A 24,349-nucleotide genomic window follows, 5' to 3' on the forward strand; every position below is an offset into this window, starting at 1 on the left:
TTAATACAGGCTTCCTAGCTTTTGACCTTCCTCAAGGGGAGAGAAACACGAGAGAAAAGAACAATTGGCTGTAAACTGGCATTTCTCCACTGCATTTTCATTTGGATGAAGAGAAAAAACCTTGGAAAAAAAAAGTCAAACAGAAGTCTCTCAATAGTTTTGGCATCATGCTAAAGCAATGAGGCTCAGCAAAAGGTGTAAAGTAACTCTAACACCCATGACTGCTCGGAGATTAAATTGGTAGCACATCTCAACTGTGCCCAGAAAAAACACTCCAAACCATTCTGTTCTTGGGCCAGAGTTTAGATTCTGTTCAACATTTCCCTCTGTCTCAAGAGGCAAGCAATCGTATTAATTTCATTTGGGATCTGTTTCTTTCTCTTCCTATCTCTGCTATTTGCAAAAAATACTCAGATGTTCTCTCCAGCTGCAGACAATGTTGCATCCTGTGCTGGGGTCCTACTAAGAACATAGATTCAGAAAGATCACATTTCTCTGTCATCCAAATGTCTTCACAAGATACCTGAACTAACAGTCCTGATAGCCAGGTCTAAACTTTGTTAACTTATGTAAAAGGATCAAGAATGGAATGGAATACGGGAATTAAAAGTGAAAACATCTACAGGGGAGGTCATTCAAGAGATATTACCAATGTAATCCCCTTATTAATTCCATCTATGTGTATATCTATCTCCTCAAGGAACACTAAAGCTTGCATTCATGGATAGCTTGTTAACTGCATGGAACACAGGGGTGCAAACGACAATTAAGACTGCCCATAACCAAAGGGGGACAGTAGTGCCAATCCCACTGATAAGCTTCATTGGACAAGGTTACCATCAAGAAAAAAAGAACAAAAATCAGCATTCTCATCCCATGAAAATGTCTGATATTTGGGTGGTATTTCCATGTTCTGAATCAACTCAGAAAGACAAAATGCCAGCAGCACCATTTTAACAGCACAGTTCACCCCTTCTCCTATTACATGCTTCCTTCTCTATGCAGGAGCATGCAAAGGAAGCCATGAGCTGCAAGAAAAGCTAAAATTCTTCATGCACTCCATATTCATATCTACAAGAGCACTTCAGTGAGAGGTAACCTCTGGCAGTGCTTCAGCTTGCCCTCCCAGCTAGAAGAAGACATTCAGGTGCATGAAACCACAGAACAGTCAAGGCCCAAAGTGCATCAAGTTCCTTTCAAATGAGTGAATGTATTTGCTAAACTCTTCCCACAGATGTCCCCAGTAAAACAAATGTGACTAAACACAGTATTGATGTAGCCAGCCAATGCTAAATCTATTAAGCAACAACCTTCTGACCGCTTGGGAATTTTAATGAAATAGCGAAAGCCGAGATTGATATGACACAAAACACGGAGAAGACAGGACCCTTACGCAGCAAAGGGTGTTTTTTCATTGCTCTTGTCTCAAAGAAATATGGCTTAGTGGCTTTTTTTTTTTCCCTTGTACATTGATTTTAAGAAAACTTCACTCCGTATCCAGCTTTGATGCAGATTCGATGTCATATATCGATGACCTGACAGAACAATGCCGGGTTAAACCTCTGTACATCAACACCCGTGACGTGCAGAAAGGGTAATGGCTACTCTCCAAAGGTAATTCATCTAAAGCATTTGGGACCTCTGATATTCCTGCTTGAGCTCATTGCTGATGCACAATGTCATACCATTTGCCCTGAATAACATAAAGCTGTCTTGTTATAGACACACACCTCTTCTTATCAAAGGACATATTTCCCCAGGAAAAGATGAAAGCAAGGCACATATTTGATCCACCTGGATATGAGTAAGGAGGTTTTTTTGTTTCCCTTCAGCCTTGTAATACACATTCATTAGATTTTATACAAAATGTCCATTCAGTCATGCCAAACTCTTTCCCCCAAACATTTTGCTTTTAATAACCTACTGTAGGATCTAAACTACAATAGAAGTGCAGATTTGTGGCGGAAGGTTGATGTCCAAAGACTGAATGCACATGGGGTCAATGGTCCGAAAGCAAGCAGCATCCCAGACAGAGCCAGGAGCACTCAAGTAGAGGCCAGGATCTCAAGCAGTGCTCAAGAAAAACCCCAAAAACCCACATTGTCTCATCAATACTATTTGCAATAAGCAGAGCTTTGTCAAAGCAGAATATTTTATTTCAGATATAAGGTGTCCCTTTTTTTTTTCCCCTGGAAGCAACATCTTTTACCCTCGTTGCAACATTTCTGGTTCATGAGAGGAGTAAAAATCAGAAGAAATGATCTACTGCACAGCAGCCTCTGCAACGTAAGTGCACCATTTCCAACGCTCTCTCCAAGTCTAAAGCTTCCTCCAGCAAAAGGCTGTACACTTACGGTCAAGTGCTATGTAATCACAACTGGCAGGTGTCTGTTCTCTGAATCCAGGCCATGTTTCAGACAATTAAGCTTGCAAAAGTCATGCTAGTTGTTTCCACCGTATCTTCAGCTACTGACCTTGCGCAGCACTTGGAAACATTTCAGAGACCTCTTCCTGTTTGCTGAAAAAAGGGCGCAGCTGAAATGTACTCTTAGCTGATAACTCAGCAGATAAAAACATTCCAGCCTGCCATACAACTCTTCACTCGAAGGACTTTCTATATGAGGGTATTTGATATACCCTGCTTTAAGATTAAACTGAAGCACATGATATGATCCCGTGCCTCTCACTTGCAGCCCTCAAGGAGAGAGGAGCCTCTTGAAGCAAAGCAAAGAATTCAGAGCCTTACAGACAGAAACATGGCTGCTTTTGGTAAGACCAAAGGCACAAACGAACACAGAGATGGGAAAAGACTACTTTGATAATGAGTTCAAGTCCCCTAAAACCTACAAGATGGAAAAAAATCACTGAACCTATCAAACTCCTTTCTTGAAGCACTTAACTTTTTGCCTCACTTCTCCATTTCACAGTGACTTCTTCAGCTTCTATCACAAAAACCTGCTATGTTAGGGCTGTACGTGGTCTGACCTTCCATCTCATTGCCCAGTGTCTGCGAATGCAATCCCTCTCGCAGCCACTCTACAGGTCACCTTTGGCACAACAGAGCTCCATTTTGCCCAATGCTGGTAGCAGTAATTTGCATCTTTTTCAGTTTATCTGCCACTTCCGTGACTGCGGATATCTGGAGCTGCAAACATTATTTGAGATGAGGTCTCATTTACATGTCTTGGAGGTGGAAATTCGTTCAACATAAAGAAGGGGGGGGGGTTGGAAAGCAATAGGTTAATGAACATGGAAAAGCTCAAGGTAAAAAACAAGCTCTGCATTTACATTTCCTTTCCCTGAAATGGCAAAAGGCAAATCACTACTTCCCTCCCTCTGTCCACAACTACCTGCACATAGAGAAAACACCAACATTGGTGTAATGCTACCAAAATCAATGTCTGCACTGCTTGTTAATAGAGATCCGCGAGAAACAAAGCAAATCCCGCAGTTATCATGCCTATCAAAAGAACGTGAAGTTTCCAGCTTTATTCTGCAAGACTTCTGGACGTATTCAAAGCAAAATTCTCTTTCAAATTAAACTTTTCCTATTCCTCCAACGTATTCATATCCCTTATCCAAAGCATTTCTTCACTAAGAAAATCTAGCCAACCACGAGCAGTTCCTGAAGGAAACTTATTTCACGTGCTGACAGCTCACAACTCAGGCTGGTGCATTTTTGACTTAGATGAGGGGAACAAAGAAGCAAATGCATTTCTGTTTCAAAAGGGAGCGTAATGCAAGCCAAATATTAGGCCTGAGAAATTAAACTTGTATGATTTGTGAGGTTTCCTTGAATCTTTAACTACTGTTCGCTTTTAGCATATTTATCTAAATGGTTCAAAGGATTCAAATTCACAGCTAAATTCACAACATACGTCGAAATACTCAATTTTGAGAAAAAGAGCTTAGAAAAACCGCCATTTTCTGTCTGAACCAAGTTAATAGGTGCAAAATGTTTTTAATCAGAAACAGAGATGAATATATTTATGCTAGATTTGACCGAAACAGGAGGCAGAGAAGTTTGGATGGGAAGGAAGAAAATCAGTTGGCAAGGGAAAGCATAAACAGTTTTTATTTCATTTTTTGCCTCAAACTTTGGACAAAAAAAACCCTATGCTGAATAGAGTTTGGACATTACCACACACATACACTCCCCTGCTCTGCCTTGTTACATGCTTCCTAAGGGATACTTGACAAATGCCTATAAAATCAACAGAAAATCCAACTCTAACATCTTCTCGCTGTGAGCCCACACAGCCTGCTGCCGATCATGCAGACCATTTGGCAAGCGCTGGGTCTGCAGGAGAGCAGCTGCTCCAGCCACTCTCTTCCAGGAACATCAGAGATATGAGGACTTGGGGAAAAATTAACCAAGTGATCAAAAATGGAATAAAAGATGTTAAGAGTTTTTCTTCCCTGTAAACATCAAATCATCCCTTGTGCCAAACTGACTTTAATATTGTTCCGAAAGTGGAGATATTGAAGACTCAAGCCACTAAAAAATAGACAAATAGTCTAACGCATCCCCAGAATCAGACAGAACTTGCAGTGTAAGCCATGAAGGGACACAGAATACAAGGCAGCTCGAACACAGGTGGATACAAATAAAATGTACATTTCTGTACCACAAAGCCCCAAAATGGAAGTTTTAATATTATTCTGCCTATAGTGACCATGGTCAAACCAGCACCCAGATCTCCATGCACTGCATGGATAGAGCAGCTCTGCCCAGCAATGCTGCTTGAGTGCAGCACTGAGGCTCCTTAAGCCCAGTATTTACCCCACAGACACTCCTGCAGTTAATGCACATATTATCCACTTTCTGCAAGGGCAGTTGGATGGAGCCCTGAGCAGCCTGACCTAGTGGCTGGCAACACTGCCCACAGCAAGTAGGCTGGGACCTAATGACCTTTAAGGTCACTTCCAACCCAAGCCATTCTATGGTTCTGTAAAGTATTCCGAGGTGCCCATGATCTGGACTCCAGGATAGTTTGGAAAAAGCACATGGTGGAGGAAAATAAACATAAACACACGTTCTTGAAGAAATTCAGAAGCCACATTGCTTTCAACTTGAGTGCACGAGAAATATACATATTTAAACAAAACAGTAACAGAACTGGAGCACATTAGCCTGTTCCTCCACCACTATAAAGCATTCTTTAAGCTGTGATCATATTCTCTAAAACAGTTCAAGAGCTTTTCAGGCATTACATTATTTATTTGGAAACATCAAATATTTGTAGTTCAAATTCCCGTTTCTGATCTTGATTGGTCCCTTACCTAACCTACGTCCGTATATTTCCCAGCTGACCCTGAGGGGCTCCTTTGATTTAATGGAATTTTTGCTTTCTCTCTAGAAACCTCCCATTATTCCACTCAGGGCAAGGATGGAGCCCCACTAAGCCATTCCCACAACAGAGCCTTCCCTGCAGTTGCCCACCTCTGAGACTCAAACTCTTTTGCCTTAAATATGAGAGATGGGTGCCAGCTTTTGCAGAGGTGAATATGCTTTCACAGGAATGCTTTGTGAAACAATACAGCAATTTGGTACTCTGTAATTTCAATCAAGACTCACCGACTGCCTATTCAGGAGAGCTATTACTCACAGCATCACACTGTGCATTACTGAGAGGTTTGCACTGCTGCAAGCATCGCTCACACTGTGTGATATGTTGTAAGCGTGAATGTTTGTACAGGGCATGAGGCAGTACCCACTCCTCCCTATAAGGAACTGACTGCAAAAGGGGATGCTTCAAAACTCGAGGAAAATCGCATGCTTAAAGTTAAGTGTGTGCTTACAGAACCGGAGTGATAGCAGCTTAAGAGTCCACAAGGCTGTTATCCTCAGCTACTGATTTAATGAAGGCAATAACCCAGAAAGTTATTTCCAAACTTCACTGCAAAATTTACCAGAACCTTCTATGATACCACAAACACACACATGGAGCTGTTTGCATCCTCTTGATCTGGTTTACTCTGTTATTACCAGCCTTGTTCCAAATTAAATCAGCCTTACGAAACACAAAACTGCTTTACCCCATTTCTCTATTAATGCCTTATAATGACCCTTTCATGTTCCCTTCTCTTTAGCTTGGCCTTTTTTTTTTTTTTTTTTTTGGCCATTTCAAAAAAAGCTTTAACACTCCTTCCTTCATCTCCAGAGCAACTCCTTTCCCCTGAGCTTGCTTTGTTTCCAGTTTTGATTTTATACTCCTGTGGTAGCATTCACTCTTCACATATTTGTTTACAGAACAAAAGCCACCCGTCTTTAAAAGCACTGTGGAGCAGAAAACACCCCTTTTAGGTAATTTTTTTCAGTTGTGCCAATAACAACAGCTATCTCTAGTCAATCCTACTGTGATGTGCAATTACTTTCTTGGAGCAAAAAGAAGACAGAACAAAGACATGCATAAAATGTTACCTTCCGAAGATGATGTGGAAACACACAGAACAACTCAATTATGTTTTCAGACCTACATGGCATGTAGTGCTGATGAAGTACAGACACTTCTGCAATTTTCTTTCCAATCAACTAAATTTCTATTAAAATGGGCTGGCAACGCTTGTTACGCTAAAGAGGACTACAAACACCGCCAACTAAGGCGCATATAGGTCACAAAAGCTGTTTGTCTCCAAATCTTTGTTGCTTTGCACAGAGAAGAAAAGAAACGCAACTCGTTCCCAGCAAAACCACCGATGTTTGAAAGACATACGAAGGTAACTTACAGACAGCAAAGGGATAGCAACCTTCCCAAGAAAATCAGGGGGTTTATCTCCATCTTCATCAAACACTGTCACTTCCAGAACGTCATGAATATCTTTAATAGGGCTGTAATGAAAAGGGCAGACACAAACAGTGATATTCGATACACATGCAAGCAGTCTTCCCCACAAAGATCTGAGAATGCTGTTTTACTAATTAAGTTTGTATTACCTTGGAGTATAAAACTAGAATTTAATTAAATTCCAAAAAAAAAACTGAATCAAATGATGGATATTCCCCAAGCTTTCCCCTCGTGTTGCAGTCACATAACTAGGTGAAGAATAAACAACTACCAGACGGTGACATTTTTTGTGTATCTGTATTGATGGTGACAGTGGATTAACTCTGCTCTCAAACAGAGAAAGATGGTGGCCAGGAGGATCCAGGGCTGAATTCAAAACCAGGCTCCAGGACACCGAGCATACATGAAAAATCATTCAGGAGGCAAAACATGCAATTTCATCTGACTTGAGCTATTATGCTCCTTTTAAACTATTAGCAAAACCAATTACTTAAAAAAATAATAAACCTAACAACCCCTAATTAAAGGCCAAATGTACAATATTTTTATTCCATTCAACCCAAACTTTCAACCAGTGCGGCAGCAGGCGCTCAACACTGAGTATTTTATCAGATCATCAGTAAATCAGTCTCATTTCAAAAATGTTACACATGTGCTTGCAAAACCTGGGTAACCGGAGATGATTTATGAGTTGCATTCATTATTTCCTCTTTTCCCTCCACCACATGCTAGAATTAAAGTAAGAGGCACATAGCATAGTGCCTGCTTGTTATTTATATCAGTGCAACTATCCTTCCTAGAAGGCTGTCTCAGGGCAGTCCTGCTCATGAAACCTCTCCCTTAGGCACCATGGAGATGCTCTTTGCAGAGCAGTCATGCTTGAAGCCATCTGCTTGTCCCTCCACCTAGCAGCCATAGCGTATCCTTCAGTGTGACCCAGGTACTATCTGCACTACATATGCACTATTTACAAGACCTTGTCTTTAAAACACATGAAAACTCCTCACTTCAGCCACCAAACCTCCACATACCCCTAACAAGCCATTACAACTTGCCATATATTATAGCAACCAATGGTATGAAATATTAAGAAACCCACAGTGTGACACAGATAAGTGTGTTGCAGAAAATCCAAGTATGACGGGAAAGGCTCTTTGGTGGTATCGAATGCTCCATCTGAAAGGGATTCACTCTGAACAATCCACTCTGCTTTAAACCATTTCCAATAGCTTTTAAGTAGTTTGATCTTGACTAAAGGGCTGGGGGGTTGGGGGAAAGTAAGGAAAGTTATCCCAAGAGAGTTATGAGAGCCTGCTTGGCTCTGCGCATTTGCTGCTTAGAGTGGCCGTGCACCAGCAATAAGAAAGTTAGTGATGGCCTGCAGCTGACATTCCTGAGACCCTCAGGAAGTGTAGAAACAAACCTTATTTAAAAAAAAAATAAAATGATTCGGGATTCTTATTAAGGTTTATTTTGTTGGCTGAACATCCGAAAAGACTCATCTGTTGGCACAATCACAGAGTAAACGAGTGGGAACTTCTTGAAAACAGACAAAGCCAAGGAAAGGACTCCAAGAGACACGCATTCAGCTGCATCCATGAATTTAAACAGAAATCCAGCAAAGTACTTCTATCAAAGAGATCCGATACTTTTTATTGTGTCTGCATCCAGCTAAGTGTTTCGGAATGTTGCTTTTGCAAGGAACCTGTAGTTCTCAAACTGTGTTTCCAGAGAGCTGTAAACATTACAAATACCCAACTGCCAGCCCTCACCGCTTCCTTCTCTGACACGGCCTACTACAACCTTGGAGATATTTATTTCAATCAGATCTTCACAAAAACCTTTCAGCATAAAAGATAAACTATTTGACTGCCTATAACTGACCTATCACTTTTTCTTACTTGGGAATTCACCCCCAAAACACACGCGTTTGCTTTCATAAAAATCTAAGCTTCTAATTTGTGTTAAGCAACCTTCGGTTATAGTTTAAATTCCTAAGACACAAGCAGAAAATCAGAGCTCATGTTGTTCCTGTTGCTTACAGATTAAATGAGGTATTCTGCCAAGGTTCAATGAAACATTTTAAATTATGGAAAATGTAGGCGTGAGTATCTGGTCATAACTTTCCATTATATTATCTCTTGGATCCAGATACAACTCCATTATGTCCAGTCATGATTCTTTCTATAAATATCACAGTAATTCTTGTCTTAATGACTTCTATTAATAAACTCCATGCAAGAACTAGTAAAAGGCAAAAAGCTCCAATTGAGTTATATTTGATATTTCCCCAACATCCTCTTCTGGCTATGAAAAAATGACGTATCTTACACTTGACCTTTGTATTTTTCCAAAGTCAATAGCTTTTATAGATAAGCTACTAACAGTTTGGTGTTTCATCATGTTTTCAAAAGCAATTCACTTACAATGTGAAAACTTTGTTCCATTCTGGATTGAGGTTCTTGTAAACGGTGTGTGTTTGAAGACTGTCATTTCCCAGCTCCAATACACAGAAAGGATCACTTTTACCTATGGAAAAAATCAGACTGGAATTAAGAAAAGTAAGAAAAGTAGACCAGTTATTGTAGTGAATACACACTCTTTCCTTGTAGTACAGCCATAGAACTTGACTGGCCAAATATAAACCCACTAAGGTAACTGGAAGTTGCCTCCCACTTGTGAAATGACTTGTGCTAAACTAACAATACCACCGATGCATCTTCAGTTTTGAAATCAACACCACCATATAATCCACTCAGGTGTCTTCATTCTAATACCTGAAGTCTGAGATTTACAGACAGTAATCTCTAAAGCTGTCGAGCAAGAAAAATCTGCTCAAGTCAACAACTACTCAGGTGACATTATGAAAGCAGTACTGTTACTCTGACTCAAGTCAGTATTGGGGCTTTAGTTACAGCTCTTACACACTTGTTAGAGTGTGTGGTCTTCTCCAGTTGATTAGAGTGAGCACAAGAAGAGCAACGTGGCATTGTGTTTGTGTAACAGCAGCACTTCATCAGCCAATCCCACGTGAGCAAGTCCTTGAAGCTAAGGAAACCCTACACAGCATTGCAGCTTCTGTAAAACCCAAATCAACTAAAAGATCCAACTGCAGAATCCAGGTGTGAAGCAGGCGGGGTATTTAAAACCAAAAACCAAATAGAGTAGACAAAACAAACCCCTCTTTAGAGAAAGATGCTGGTATGGTACATACTACGTTGCAGAAGTTTGCTAACGCATTAATATATTGTTTTGATAAAGCACACTGCATGAATTTGTAGCTCTCGCAACATAACGCAGTTTACATCATGAGCAGAGCTCCATTTACCAGTGTCTGACTCAGTATCTGATTTAATCTCATCATCAGTTTTCATAAACAATTCAGCCACAGACAATCCAGCCTAACTTATATGTATGCAAGTAAGTATGGCAGCAAGGCAGGGATTTAGGTAGTGGGCTGAAGATACTAAAGCCAAAGCTTTATTTTTTTTATCTTTATTTTTGGTACTATTAATGAAGGGCTCTTAACGTTCTCACTCTTTAAAAGTTTATGAAATAACACGGAATCTTGTCAGTATATAAACAGTGGGTATTGACTAGTCAATACTGGTAAAATTTAAGAATCGCTTACATTACTAGAATCTGCTTGTCTTCTTTTCAGCTTACGTACACATTCCCTATAAAGCAGTTCTTCAGAGAAACTGCTTGAAATGCAAACTGGTATATGCCAGAAACAATCCCACTGTATAATTTGATATTCTGAATGCTATTTTTTGGTCAGCGAGCAAATGCAACATTTGAGAAGAACTCCCATGCAAACACTGAAAACATCCAACAAAGCAGAAAGTGATTTTCACATCAACAAACTATTATCTAGGAATATTAAAGTATGGAAGGCTCAAACTGGGCTGGATATGCATGAACAAAGTCTACGTATTCGGTACATCTATGTTGTTTCTGTGGGATAGAGGCCTGCAATTAAGATCCACAGCACTGACATATACCTGCAAACAGAATTCCCAATCACACTAAGTCAGGAAGGAGGTAAAAAGTGGCACAGCACTTCTCATCTCAAGCAGTTTGCATACCTGAGACTTGTTACTGCCATGGACAGCACAGGGAGGGGATGCCACCTGCTCAGACAGTTCCTTTATTAAGCCCTTGGAAATCTGCGTGCTTCTTATTGTCTCCACAATTATTCCTTTATCAGACTTTTAGCCGGACTTGGAATTTACTTTTATCAATAACAATAAATCTGAGCAGTCTCCCTGGTAATGCAGGAAATATGGCACTGCTCTAGGAGGGCTCTATTATGGAAGCCCATAATTGCTGCACTAATCATTTATGAATGGCTCAGAACAGATAATTAATCTTTATGTCTCTCATTACATGATCAGAAATTATGCTATTTTTACCTAAAATGGCTGCATCCTTTTGCAATTTGGTGGGTCTATTACAGCATAATACTAGGATATTTTCAGCACTGCCATTGAAAAACAATTTGTCATTTGCTTCATGAATCAGGCTCAAAGGCTGGGTTATTTTGAATATAATGACAGACTGAGTAACCTTTTCCTTAAGCAGAATTTCATTCTCTGTTATGCACAAGGAATGTATGTCACAAACCATGTATGAAAAGTCTTTGAATCTCAGAATCAAGAACCTGTGTTTCTCTTCCAGTGTTCATTATCCACCCACATGCTCCTGGTTAAGAACTGAGGGAAAGGGGGCCAAAATCCATCACTGATGCAACTGCATTAGGATCAGTGAAGTTTTCCAAAGAGCCCATGACCTCCTAAGCTCAGTTCTTCCCCTCAACACAGCACATGTTTTGATACAGCACTGTCATCTGATGAAGGTCCTGCTTTGCCATTGCAAAGCTACTGCACAAGCTACCTTCCCTTTTTGGAAGGCTTTTTTCCTTTGTTTTCAAATTAAATTACTCAGTTCTTTGAAGCACCAAAATCTGCAGAAATCATCTCCCCCAGTGCAAGGGAATTGAAACTGAAACAGTGTCATTATTAATGCCAGGTTTTATCCTTTGGACCTTATTTTAGGAGCAGTGTTCTCCTACATTGCATTGTCTGCATGAATTCCAGAGAATAGGGCAAGAAAGTTTTCTCTCTAGCATCTTTCTTGCCTTTATCAACAAGCTATCTCTGACAAAAAAGAAGAAGAAGAAGAAAAAGCAGCAGACTGTCAGCAAACACACAGCACACAATGCCTTGACTGTGAATTACGAGATGCTGCAAGATACAGAGGGGAATTAAAAGGTCTCCAGAATCCTGGAGAAGATGATAATAAAAATAATAATAACCTGGCAGTCACTACAGAGAAATATCAATTGTCCAGCCCTTCCCTGGAGAAACAATATGAAGTTGTATTTTTAACATGTGTTAGTCTCCATTGCTGCCAGGACCAGGAACCATTTGAGGCAAAGCACAGTGGAAAACCTGTCCTTCTCTTGAAGAGACAGCCATGAAGATCACTACAATTGAAGCCTCAATTCCCTATCACGGGTGAGCTTTCTTTTTCAGGAGAGAGCCCACAGTACCACCCAAACCCACGTGCTCAGTGCTGTGTCAGATGCCCCCAAATCCCTCCTCCTGTTCACAAATTTCACACCCAACAAAATTTGGAGAGACATATTTCAGAAGGCCCCCTTTTAATTTGATTAGGACATCCTAGATTACTGGCTACCTAGCATAAATCCAAAAGGAAACCTGACCTCCAACCAGTAAGCCCCTTCCCACATATTTGGGCAGTGCAAGTCAAAGATATTTTGCACCTCAGTTTCTTGGGGCAGGCTTCACACTGCAGAGAAGCAATGAGATTTGCTTTCCTTTGTTCAACAGACAGTACTGCATAGAGTGTAAATAACACTCAGAACATACTATCCCATCAGATGCTGGAAAACAGAAATGGAATACCTGCAAAATCTGCTGCCAGGAGGTCAACTGCTTTTAAAACTTTGACCTGCAAGAAACCAACATCCTTCATGTCTCTAAAGGAATTCTTTATACTCTGCAAAGAAAAAAACACTTAGTTTAGGATACGTTAAATTGTAATTTGGTAAGAAACAAATCGATTAACTACTAAATGGCTTTAGTAATATTCACTGACTGTTTCTACAGCACTTCAGTTTAGCAGCCAATATCCACCTACATCCTTCCACTATCCCCTTCTCAATGCATGGCAACCCTACATTTCATGACATCTCAAACTAGCAGCTCTTAAGAGGATTCTGGGCTCACTTAAGTGAACCTTATTTCATGACGGAAACTGGAAAGAACTCTGCTTGCCTATGGAAATATCATCTGCCTGTCAAAACCAAATATGGGACAGAGGTAGATCAGGAGAAGCAGCATGGGTTTAGGAAGATAGCACACTCAATCCGGTCATCTACAAAATGTTATCATGTTCTCTGAATTCATGGTGCCTCAGAATCACAACCCATTTTACAGAGAGACAGGCTTATTCCTTTGCGCTCAGCTTTAAAGGATTGAAGTGTGGAAGCCATCAAATGACTTAGCCCTCCCAAACTGGAAAATTCAAAACATATCGTCCCAAGGGAGAGAAGAAAACTATTTTCTCTCCCTGATATTCAGAGTCTCTCATTCCTCTTGATAAGGTCTTAACATAATTCAAGTTTTCAAAGGAAAGCATTAGCTTAAAACTCAACAAATACAAGCATCCAAATTGCTCGAGTCTATCCACCCTGCCAATCTACTTGTCATTCTAAAGACAATAACTATTCCAAGTAATAGTTTTCTGTGGTAAGAGACATGTTATTATGACTGGACAAAACTTATTTCTTTTTTCCCTTCTCTTTTTGTCTCTTGTTTTGGTCGCAGTTTTGGCTGGTTTGAAAAATGAAGCAGAAAAGGGGTTAAAAAAGAAAAAGAAAAAAAAGAAAAAAGAAATGCAAACTCACATAGCGCTGTGCAATCTGTTTTCTTTCACTGGGGTCTCCCAGAGGGCAGACACACAGATCAGAGATGGACACTCCTGTACATGGGGTGACAGCAATCAGCATTATCAGGGACCCCGGATGTTTTTCCAGAGGCAGCTCTAAGTAATTTGTCTGTTTCATTGACAGGGCAGAAATGTCAACTTTACATCTAGAACAACAATGCCAAGGGTTAATGAATAAGAGGAAGTAAGTAAAATAAAGCAATATTTTATATTGATTTCAGTAGCAAGCAGGCAACAAAAGCATTGTGAAGGTATGCACATGTGTGTGCACATATGGAACTAAACATGGAAAACAAAGCAGCCTGTTTCCATCGTACTTAATGTTGGTTTTGCTTTCTGGTTCACCTAATGGTAAAGCAAAGGTAAAAGGTTTGGGTTGTACAGTAGAAAACTTAACTCTGGCCTGCCTCACTTCCCCTCTCAAATCCCCCGGTGCTTTGTGATGGATTTCAAAGAATTTTATTTCACCTGGGGGAAAAGGAAAGGGGCAAACACAAAACTTAAAACATTAGCCTAAAATAGATTCGTTGCTTTAAAGTCACATACTCGATTTTATGCTACATTATACTGTATGCCCCAATCTCTTTTACAAGCCTTACTAGAGTTACTTTTTCAGTTGTACTGTTATATTTCCCAAGGGGAAGGGCTGTCTTGAAAGCTCCCTCCTCCCCCAGTGCATTCTATGCATCATTAATCTAATTTAAAATAATAAAACAAAGAGAAACATTTGTGAAGAGACAAGAATAAAAGATAAGGATGGGCTAAGGGGGAGATCAGCAGACATCCAGTTACACGTGAAGGAAGCAGCTCAGCGCAACTGAAAGCCTAATCACCTTGCTCGGCTAAATGCCTTCTACTTAGAAGTCCAGTAAATGGAGTGGAAATCTGAACCTCTGTGGGTCCTGGCTTTCAAGAACAAGCTAAACAAAAGTTGCAGATGATGGAAGAAACAAAAAAAGAAGCAGGAGGGAGAGGCTTTGTTGCCACAGTGCAAAGGGAGCCGCGTTCCTCCAAGGGACGGCGAGCGGATGATGGAGGGAGAGAGATTTCACTCCGCTTAATGCCTGCCGACAAGTTTTTATTTAAACTAAACTTGTTAAGGTGTTGTCTTAATAGGCTAAAATTCCACAGGGTTCCCCCAGGTGGGTTTCTTCTGGGTAAATGGTGCATGTAGTGTTCCTGATTGATCCCATTCCAGTAGTAGAGCTGGAGCAGTTTATACCCATCTGCTATAAATTGCACGCTTTCCGCTTCTTAACAGCCTATTTTCTGTGAATGCTAAGGGAGGTGGAAAAAAAAAAAAACAACAACAGCAACCAAAAACCCAAAACATTTCAGCCTGAAAACCCAACAAGCTATGTTGGGAAGTGAAACTCATGGCTCTGATGAGTTTGTAAGTCATCTAGTAGCTCTGTGTATTGCAGCACAGCTCAGTGTGTAAGCTTGTGCCCAGAGTCAATGGGAATGACTTTACTCTGAGCGTACTCTTTGCTATTCACCATGCTGAACACGCAACAGGTTGCAAGTTTACTCTTATTAACTGCTTTCAAGTGCTTTGAAAGAGAAGGGAAATAAGCCAGGAAGAGTCCCAACACAGTTTGGCAAGTAAGTTGCCCCTCCACAGTTTCCAAGTGTGAGAGGTCACACTTCAAGCTCACTGCTACACCTGGACCCTCCTCAAAGACATGACAAGAGAAGATGCTCAAGAAAGGAAAACAAACCAAAAATAAAACAAAAAGACAAGCATTTGAGAAAGACCTTGTCACTTTCACCCCTCAGCTCAGCATTGCCTTGGCTGCGCTAACAGCAGTGTTACTGATAGCGTACATATTCAATGCAGAGGGAATATGTGCAATTATCTTGTTGCTTTTTTTTGTTATTATTTTTACAGATGAAGAAATGGAATCAAGGAGAGAAGAGAAACTTGGGGTCACCCAGCTGGCCACACAGACCCCATCTCCCACATCAGTATTTCATACACCCACTCAAACACAATGCAGGGACCAGGAAAGGCTGCATTTGCTTTTTAGGTTAAGAACTTTCCATGTAAAAAGGGAGAGAAAAGACAACACTTTCAGACAAAGGTGCAGCTCCCACCAGAAGATAACCTTAGAAATGTCTCATATCTCAAAGGCAAAGTTAAATATGATTCTAGTTTGTTTTGGCAAATTGGAATTGTTTCACTTACTCAAAGAATTTCATTAGCCAAAGGTCAAAGAAAAGATTGAGTATGAGGGTGTGGGGGTAGGAGGGATGCACATGTGGAGGGGAAAGCAGCAGGAGATGGAGTATAAGCATTTCTTCCTCAAATCATGTCTGATTTCCGTGCAAGCTAACTTCCTAAAAACATCTGTGTTCACTCAAGGTGACAGCATGCTGCTGCAGTTTCTTTTGAGGAACTGAAAAGAAAATCCACATTTGCACTTGGCAAATGGCAAAAGGCTTAAGAAAAAAGACAATGTTTCATTAAGGTTATAGAAGGCAACTGATCAGACTATAACGAATGCATCTTGGTGAAGCAATTAGATGTTCAATTTACTATATATATACACACACAAATTTTCATACAAGCACTTCTAAACTGAGTCTAACTATATCTCCCATCCTCCTGAAAGAGAAATCCTCCACTTTCCAACTCTCAGCTTCATATCTGAACAACCGTATATAATTATTTCACAGGAAGGCAAGAAGAGACTACGAGGATGGCCACAGCATAAAACTAATGGAGGCATTCCATGGTCTTTGCTGAAAATTAGCCAGATCTAAACACAGAGAAAAACCCACTGATTATTTGCACCTGAGGCAATGCAAATGATCTCCTGAGTTAAATTCACAACGTAGTAACCTTATTTCAGAATAGAGTGGCTCTGTTTGTCGTCATCCTCCCATAAATCAAGGAATTAAATTCAGGCATAATATTTCACACATGGCCATACGCATGATCTATAGAGGACAGAGGTCTGTTACCTCAATTAAACGCTTTTCTTCCTTCTCTTGATCAATATAGAAGTCTAAGCCTCTATACCGACCTCTAGTCCTGTAGAGAAATATGCCACAGCTTTAGTTTTCATTTAAGATTGCTCTTTCGACGTTATGACTTACAGCCCTTATATGTATCTGCCATATCTTTTTTTCACCCATTTCCAATTAATTTTGCAGAGAAACTTCACTTGAGAACGGCCTATACTACATTTGGGACCATTTGTTTTAATTTATCAAGGAATAAAAAATTAAAATTTCACTAGGAGGTGATGGGCTTAGCCACTTCCCAGCAGCCCCTCAAACAACATTAAGTATCCTTACATATGCATAAGTATATATGATAATGCCAAAACAAACGATTGCCTTTTTTCCTCCAGAACCCTTGCAAGCCCTTCACAAAAGAGGTCAGAATCATCACAGGTATACACTAAGATGTGCCTAAGGTTAATATTTGGAGAGGGATTCCAAATGCCATGGGGTGCCAGAGAGATGGTGAACACAGTCCCATTCTGTCTTATACTAGACATAAATTCAGTGAGATTTAATTGAAAGGTTTAGTCCCAGTCATCATAGATTTTAGCACTAAATCCCAACTGTACGGCCTTTAGAACAAGTTGTTCCTGCCTGCAAAGGCACCGTTTCCCTGAGGCATTCCTCAGAGATATCAGATGCTTTCCCATCACTCTGCTCATGGCCTCAAGTCTTGTGATTTTTCTAAATCCTTCTTCTTGATGCAAATTTGTGATATTGCAAAAAAATTGGTTCTTTTCACCACTTCTTCAAAACATATTTCTGAATGCAGAAATGCTCACTACCAACTTGGCATAAACAATTTAACACAGCCTGGACAAATTCTGCACACGTTAACACCTTTGTTTATTAATATACATTAACATCATCTCCTGTTTATAGCATGCCTCTTATCCCAAAGGATACAAAAAGCACTCCGTAAACGTTAGCAGCAGCTCTGTGCAGACTAAATAGAGGGATTATTTCATCCAGCACCAAAGAACAGCCACCCCCAGCGTCAGACTCTGGCAGCTGAACCCCTCAGTGCTGCAGTATATTATGTGAGAAATTGGATCCCAATGGAAATATAAGGATAATGTAGGTAGGCTGAATGTAATGATTTAGGTTGCAGCGCGCCCTGACAATGAGGGTTCACTGCACAATAGGAGAAGGGTGACATGAAATCACAACTTCGCTAATTCAGAAGCAGATCAATGCCCCAGGTATTAGAGTTTAGTACTGAAGGTCCAATGCATTTCTTATGCTATACGTTCCATAAGCTTCGCAGACACTCTGGGCTCTATTTCAAGAATATTTTACCTTAAAACCAAATTATGCCTAGGAGAGACGTTCCAGGGGCTTAGAGCGTTCATACTACATGAAACCATGGGCCTAATGGAATGAACAGAAGTCTTTATTCCACAGAAGTTCAGCAGCATGTGACAACTCGTTCTTTTAACATCTAACCAACACAGTCCAACCTACACAGCCCTGAGAGAACATAATGAATTGTACTCTATCCACAAGTTAACCACAGAATTATTAAAATCCAGCAGATTTTGCTTTTTCCTTAAAATCATGAAGATACATGAAGGCAGATGGGATGTAACGCTGTAGGTAATGACTGGGTACAAGCCATAGGCATTTCACTATAGAATCTTTCTTACAGCACAGCTGGCAAGTCAGGAGATTTCAAAACTCAACTTGGAAGTCACAGTGACAATAAACATGGCACCTCATAATGCATTTTTTTCCCCCCTACAAAAACCTTTTCCAGATTAGACTGCACTTGAACCAAACATCACAATAAACAACAACATTTACTGGGCTTCAAATGTTACTACGCTGTGCAAACAAGGCTGGTCATCGCATATTTGCTATTCACCTACACATTCAATCACCAAATCTTAGCTTATTTTTTTTCCCCCTCTTTTGATGCTACAGTGAAATCACTGTGCTTAAGGAAACAAGCTTTCCCATTGCTGGAATCTTTAATAATGCCACTGTTCATAGAATACGCTGATCACTTTTTGCCACACCAAACACCTGCATGAAACGAGGAAAAAAAGAAGGGGAAAAATATAAGGAGAAATTCCTGCTGTGTCAAGGAAGCTGAACAGAGGCAGGCCACAAATGCTGCTACATTTCTTAACTCTAAACAGAAAATATCAGAAGTAATAAAAGTAACTGTGAGAACTGAAGGAACAAATTCATCTCCAGCCACTTCTCCATGTGATGAACAACAGTGTTCAGCCAGAAAGCATTTCCTGCTCTGCAAAACCACAAACATTTGTAGAGCCAAAGGGGATTGTTCTTTTCAGTGAACAGCTTCAAACTATTTTAATACTTAAAGGAAGAGGATGCTCTTATTAGTTACTGCAATTGAGTCAGCAAGTTGTGAAATATTCTCCAGGTAAGAATGCAAACAGCTGCAGATGGCATCCCTGCCCCTAAGAGTTTAGAGATTGGAGCACAGATCCAGCTGTACAGACACAGTTTGGGAAGCTAAATGAAGAGATGAGGGCAATAGGAAGGAAGCTACAGTTATGTCTAGGAAACTAAGACTGTGCTAGTACTGCACAGAAATGGATGGAGTTAGACAGACAAAAAAGATCAGGACTTAACAGAAGGAGCCATACTCCATTACCACTAAGAAATTAAGAAGAAAGGTTCAGCTAACTAGCCCACATAATGTCTGCTGCTTATATGGTATGAGATTGAGAATCTGAAGTTAGAACATAATACTGCAGCAGGACAAAATCTGGCATCAGACAGGAGAGAGATGTTACCTGAGAGGTCACCCCTGCAGGCAATGCTCTAAATTGCTAGAGACTGTGCAATAAGTTGGGGCACAAACCCAAATATAAATGAATGTAACATAAATTACGTTAGCTGTTGCATTTAACCCCCCTCCAAGAAAAGAACTTACGTTCCCAAAAGCTCCTCGTGCTTTTTGTTATCCTTTCTCCAGACCTCAATGTCCAACATATCCTTCCTGTCAGAGAAGTAGTGAAAATCAAACTGTTCCCTCCATTGAGGATTTGCACTCTTACACAGTGTCTAGAAAACATGCAGTTATAATATTTACTTTTCTTAAATGGCATGTATTTCCACAGTAAAGCACATATCATTTCTTCTACAACAAAGCCAGATGTTAGGGCACCAAAAGCTAAGAAGGTCATTCAAACTAAAAGCTCCACAGTCAGCCAAACAGAACTTCATCATTCTTTGTCACAACAATGCTAGCTATTCAAATGCAATATCAATGAACGGCTGGAGAAACCGTGGATCCTCCAAATTCCACTCTCACTGAACCACGGTCATCGTTCAGCATCACTCATGCTAGAAGAAATCAGGAATTCGCCCTATGAAGATGATGAAGATGATCACCTTAAAAGCAGGTCTGAATTAATTCAGAAATCCAAGCTAGTATTTTTCACTCTTTAATGTTAAGATATCAGCAACGAAGATTTGGTAATATTAACATGCTGCTCATTTGATATCTGTAAATTGTCCTTCTGAGTTCAGTCTTTCACACTTTCAGGTTACTCTGAGAATGCAAGTATTCACCGGATTGAGACTTAAATCACTTGCAATTCATATCACACTACACTAACCACCATCAGCATCAGCGTGGCCACTGAGAGAACAGGAGATAGGATTAACTGGACCATGACTGGAGATTTCCTCCACCCTGGCTGCTTTTCTGGGCCATGAGATTGTACTTCATAAGTTAAATAAACTCCAGGAAAGAACATGAAGTACAGACAATTTGAATTCCTACTGCAGTGCTAAAGCTGCAGTCCCCAACTCTTGCTGGACTCCAGACAGAAGTACTAAGCAATTAATTCAGTGCAGGCAACATTGGCCTGAACTCCCTCTTTTAAACTTTTCAATTTTCTGTGACTGCAAACAATGGAGAGTCGTTCGGATTCATAACACAAGCTATGGACCATAAAGAGAAACATAAAAAGGGATCTTAACTAGAATACTGTGTATTTATTCTAAAATAACTATACCATTTGTTACTCTTCAAAGCTGCTTTACAAAATAAAAACATCATATCGTGACCTTGCTTGAGGTCTTTTGCGGGGGACAGAGTGCAGGTTTCAGTCTACATCTGAACGCTGTGTTCTGTGAACTTCCACTGCACGTTTTGTACAGGAGGGATTTTGTTTGTTTCCTCCTCCCTCCACATTTCCAGTTCATGACACGAGGAGCTTTTGCTTTCTCAACAGAATAGTATTTTAATTACTGCTTATTTCCTTATTAGGCTTTAGAGGTGAAACACGTACCTTTGGGAACCCTACTCATTTCTTAGTTTCCTATGAAATGGTAAAGTGTTACAAGTAAATGCAGCCTAAAAGAACAAAACTCTAAAGAAAAACCCTGGAATATTCCAGGTGTTTTATGGTTTTGTGGTGGGCTTTTTCCTTTCTATTTTGTTTCTTTCTTGTTTCTTTCCTCCTTTCTGTTAAAGGTAACACTTCCCAAGAAAAGTGCTTAAAAAAAAAAGCACCATTCACCTTCACCAGGAACCATTTCAGGTCTGCTTTCCCAGCATTCCTAACATTGCAAACCCGACTTCTGTGTTGGCAGAGAAGAGCGAACATGTGTGATGCATGTAGGCTTGTTTCATTTCACATTAACGCTGAGCATCCATCAATATGATGAGCACGTTATATGCACAAAAACAGATACACTGCTCCCAACTTCCTTATTTCTGTATTGCTGTATATAACATATCAGTAAAACATCAGCATCCTTGATCTGGTATCCTGTTTTTGATCTCGCTTACATGAAAAAAAATAGTAAGATTCAAGAACAGTTCCAAACTAGAGGAAATTCTTAGTACTTACCTTACTCTTGTATCTTTGATCTCCCAGTTTCAGGAGAATAAAAACCTCTGCCAAGCCCCCTAAGGGGATGTTCCTCCCTTCCAGTAGTGTGATGGTGACCTGCCCATTCCACAGCTGGTTCTTACGCAAAGAGTCAGAGAGCCGCATGCTCCGCATGAAACTCGACTGAAAAGCAAGTTGGAGACACAAAACAGTTATACAATCTAAGCCATGTTTTCATGCAATTGTTGACAGGGATATGAAATCATTAGAAGTGAGAGAGGTACCAGCAGTTCCTCATAGCAAGCAAGGAACTGAGGGCACAAAAAAGCTAAGGGTTTTCTGCCTATTCCATGTTACAGCTGACCCTGACACAGGAGAATACTGCAGAAAAAGGACAGAAGAAGGGAGAACCAAAAGCAAACTTAAACATATCCAGATACACCCATAAAACCAGGGTCTGTCCTTCCCTGTGAAGCATCCCACAATCATACACAGCCTATGGACAGGTATAAGACTGAAGCCACATCTTCCACCACTCACTGTCTGTCCTCCGCATCAGCTCTTTGCCTGCTGACTTTGGGAGCTGCAGCTTCTAGAAACCCGGCTCAGGAACCAAAAACACCAGTGCCTGATGAAAAGCACTGACACGACTGGGCCCTTTATCAGGAGTTACGGTTACCTAGTAGTCACATTTGTTACCTTCACTATTTCCTCCTACATAGCACGGCTGCACTAACAGTTTGCTAACAGGCAGTATTTTATTGGACAGAGGATGATTAAATAGGCCTTTATTTGGAGAGAGTAAGAGTGAGAGCTGGAAACATTAAAACTCAAGGCTATCCTCTTCTTCTTGCAGTAAAAGCCCTGCCATATTTTATTCTTAGGAAGCAACTTTTAACTCGCCACGCTTTGGAGCTTCAATCATACCATATACAGGTGGGAGCAAGACGGAGGAGATTTCACAAGTCACTTTAAAGCAGGACATGTTGGCTTTAAAAGCAAGTAAGAAATGTTGTGGCTAAATAAAATGATTGAAAAAGCACCTGATGTCAGAAGATTACTTTTTATGGATCAATTACCCAGCTACAAAATGCTTAAATCACGGGTGGTGAACTCACAAAGTTTTACTCGCTTTTTATTTTAGAATACCCAAGTCTTTGGATCCCACAAGCATATTAATATACTTCTATTTAAACACCCTGTTTGGCTTTCCTGGCACACTGGAGAAAAAATTCCTACTTTTAAAAAGAAAATGAGATTTTGATTCATAAATCCAGCTGCAATGTAATTTTTTTTTTCTCCTTTTTTTTTTTTTTTTTATTATTTTTGTTTTAAAGTTTGTCTTTTAGGCCAAAAAACTAAAGCATGGCTGTTCCCATGGACATACTTCAAAGACCCGGCAGATATATTCCTCCCTAAACACTGCAACTATTTCAAAATCCTTTTTATAAAGAAGGGAGTAATGTCCACAAGGGATCAAAGGGCATTCTGCAGTCTGGCAATCGCCTTAGAAAAATGGCAGTGCTTCCATGAAATATGCCCTAAAATAATTTTGCAGCTTGGTATGTCCTAATTTCAAATTGGATGTTTATCTTGGAAAAGCTTCTATCTAACTTGTCCATAAAACAGCTCCACTTAGCTCTATGAGCCCTGTGAAAATGGAATCCAAAGCTGGCTATTAAAGGGGCCTGGAGATTGCTTCCATATGGCGTAACAGCATGGGAGTGGAGGGCTAAGGCCTACAGCAGGCACTGCTTGGCTTGAGCTCCCGATCTATCCATGGACACTCGTTGCATTACACCATAACATCTGGATTATTGCTTGTAATGTCCCTGGGAAATATCCACTTCCCATCAAAGCCTTTATCTATCTTAGCTGTACTTTGAACATTTTAGTATTTAACATAGTCATGTTTGATGTGATGTACTCGCTGCTTGCGGACCAAGGCTTTTCTCTTTCCCCCCCACCCTTCCTCAGAGGAGGAAGAGGTATTTGATGTTAGTTCACAAAAAAGCCCCGCAAAGTTTATAATTCACATTACAATTTCTTTTAAAAACAAAGCATCCTGTTCGTTCTCTTCAAAGCTTCCAGCCGAACATGGAAAGAGTTGTTATCACTCAGTTTGCAAATCAAATTTGGATTCTTTTCATTTTTTACCTAGTCTGGTATTTTAGGGAGTCACACGGTGCTGAGGGGGGGGGGGGGGGGGGGGGTCCTCCTACCCAAATACGGTCTGAAATACAACCCTGCCTTCTCAGCCACTAACTTGATAGTTCAAAGGAGAGCTGGGAGGTACTCAAACCATTCCCAGCAAACATCAGCACCTGCAGCTCAGTATTATCAGAGCACATTGCAATGCTTCAACTCTGACCTCCCAAAACAGCCGGCCCTGAACAAACAGCCTTGTGCAGCCCTACTGTATGGCTGGGCAGCTGCAAAGCACCCTGTGCTGGGATGCTGAGTCCAGCTCAGGAGTGGAGTCTATTGGCCGCAAGCTGTGCAAACAGGACCTGACTATTTTCTGGACAAGATCAAACATCGCTTTAAAGCACCACACTGTTAGAAGAACCAAAACGTTTTCAGCTGGTTCAGGATATAGTGCTGATCTGCACCACCTCAGCAATTTTGCCTGCTTCCACAGTACAGCAATTTTGTCCCTGTAACCCTCTCTCTCAGTGGAGCAGCATGATGTCCCAAGAAAGCTGACCCTCTCAGTCCCCAGTCACACCAGCAATGCTTTGTGTTTCCTACCCC

General features: G+C 40.5%; 1 protein-coding gene across 9 annotated transcripts in view; it reads right to left on the minus strand.

The window, feature by feature from the left end:
- Positions 1-24,349, minus strand: part of MCTP2 (multiple C2 and transmembrane domain containing 2) — a 167,338-nt gene that overhangs the window by 44,532 nt on the left and 98,457 nt on the right. For 7 of the 9 annotated variants that reach the window (XM_085514929.1, XM_085514928.1, XM_085514930.1 and 4 more), the window contains 6 exons: positions 21,614-21,778; positions 19,684-19,814; positions 13,723-13,909; positions 12,719-12,812; positions 9,215-9,317; positions 6,730-6,832 (listed from right to left, as the gene is read on the minus strand). In XM_085514929.1, the coding sequence (XP_085371055.1) occupies positions 6,730-6,832; positions 9,215-9,317; positions 12,719-12,812; positions 13,723-13,909; positions 19,684-19,814; positions 21,614-21,778 (783 nt within the window). The remainder of the gene's footprint in view (positions 1-6,729; positions 6,833-9,214; positions 9,318-12,718; positions 12,813-13,722; positions 13,910-19,683; positions 19,815-21,613; positions 21,779-24,349) is intronic. The other 2 variants (XM_085514933.1, XM_015873148.2) reach the window with 1 other exon arrangement.

The sequence above is a fragment of the Coturnix japonica genome, chromosome 14, assembly GCF_054131305.1.
Source record: "Coturnix japonica strain WE chromosome 14, WE-NBRP24, whole genome shotgun sequence".
Classification (NCBI taxonomy): domain Eukaryota; kingdom Metazoa; phylum Chordata; class Aves; order Galliformes; family Phasianidae; genus Coturnix; species Coturnix japonica.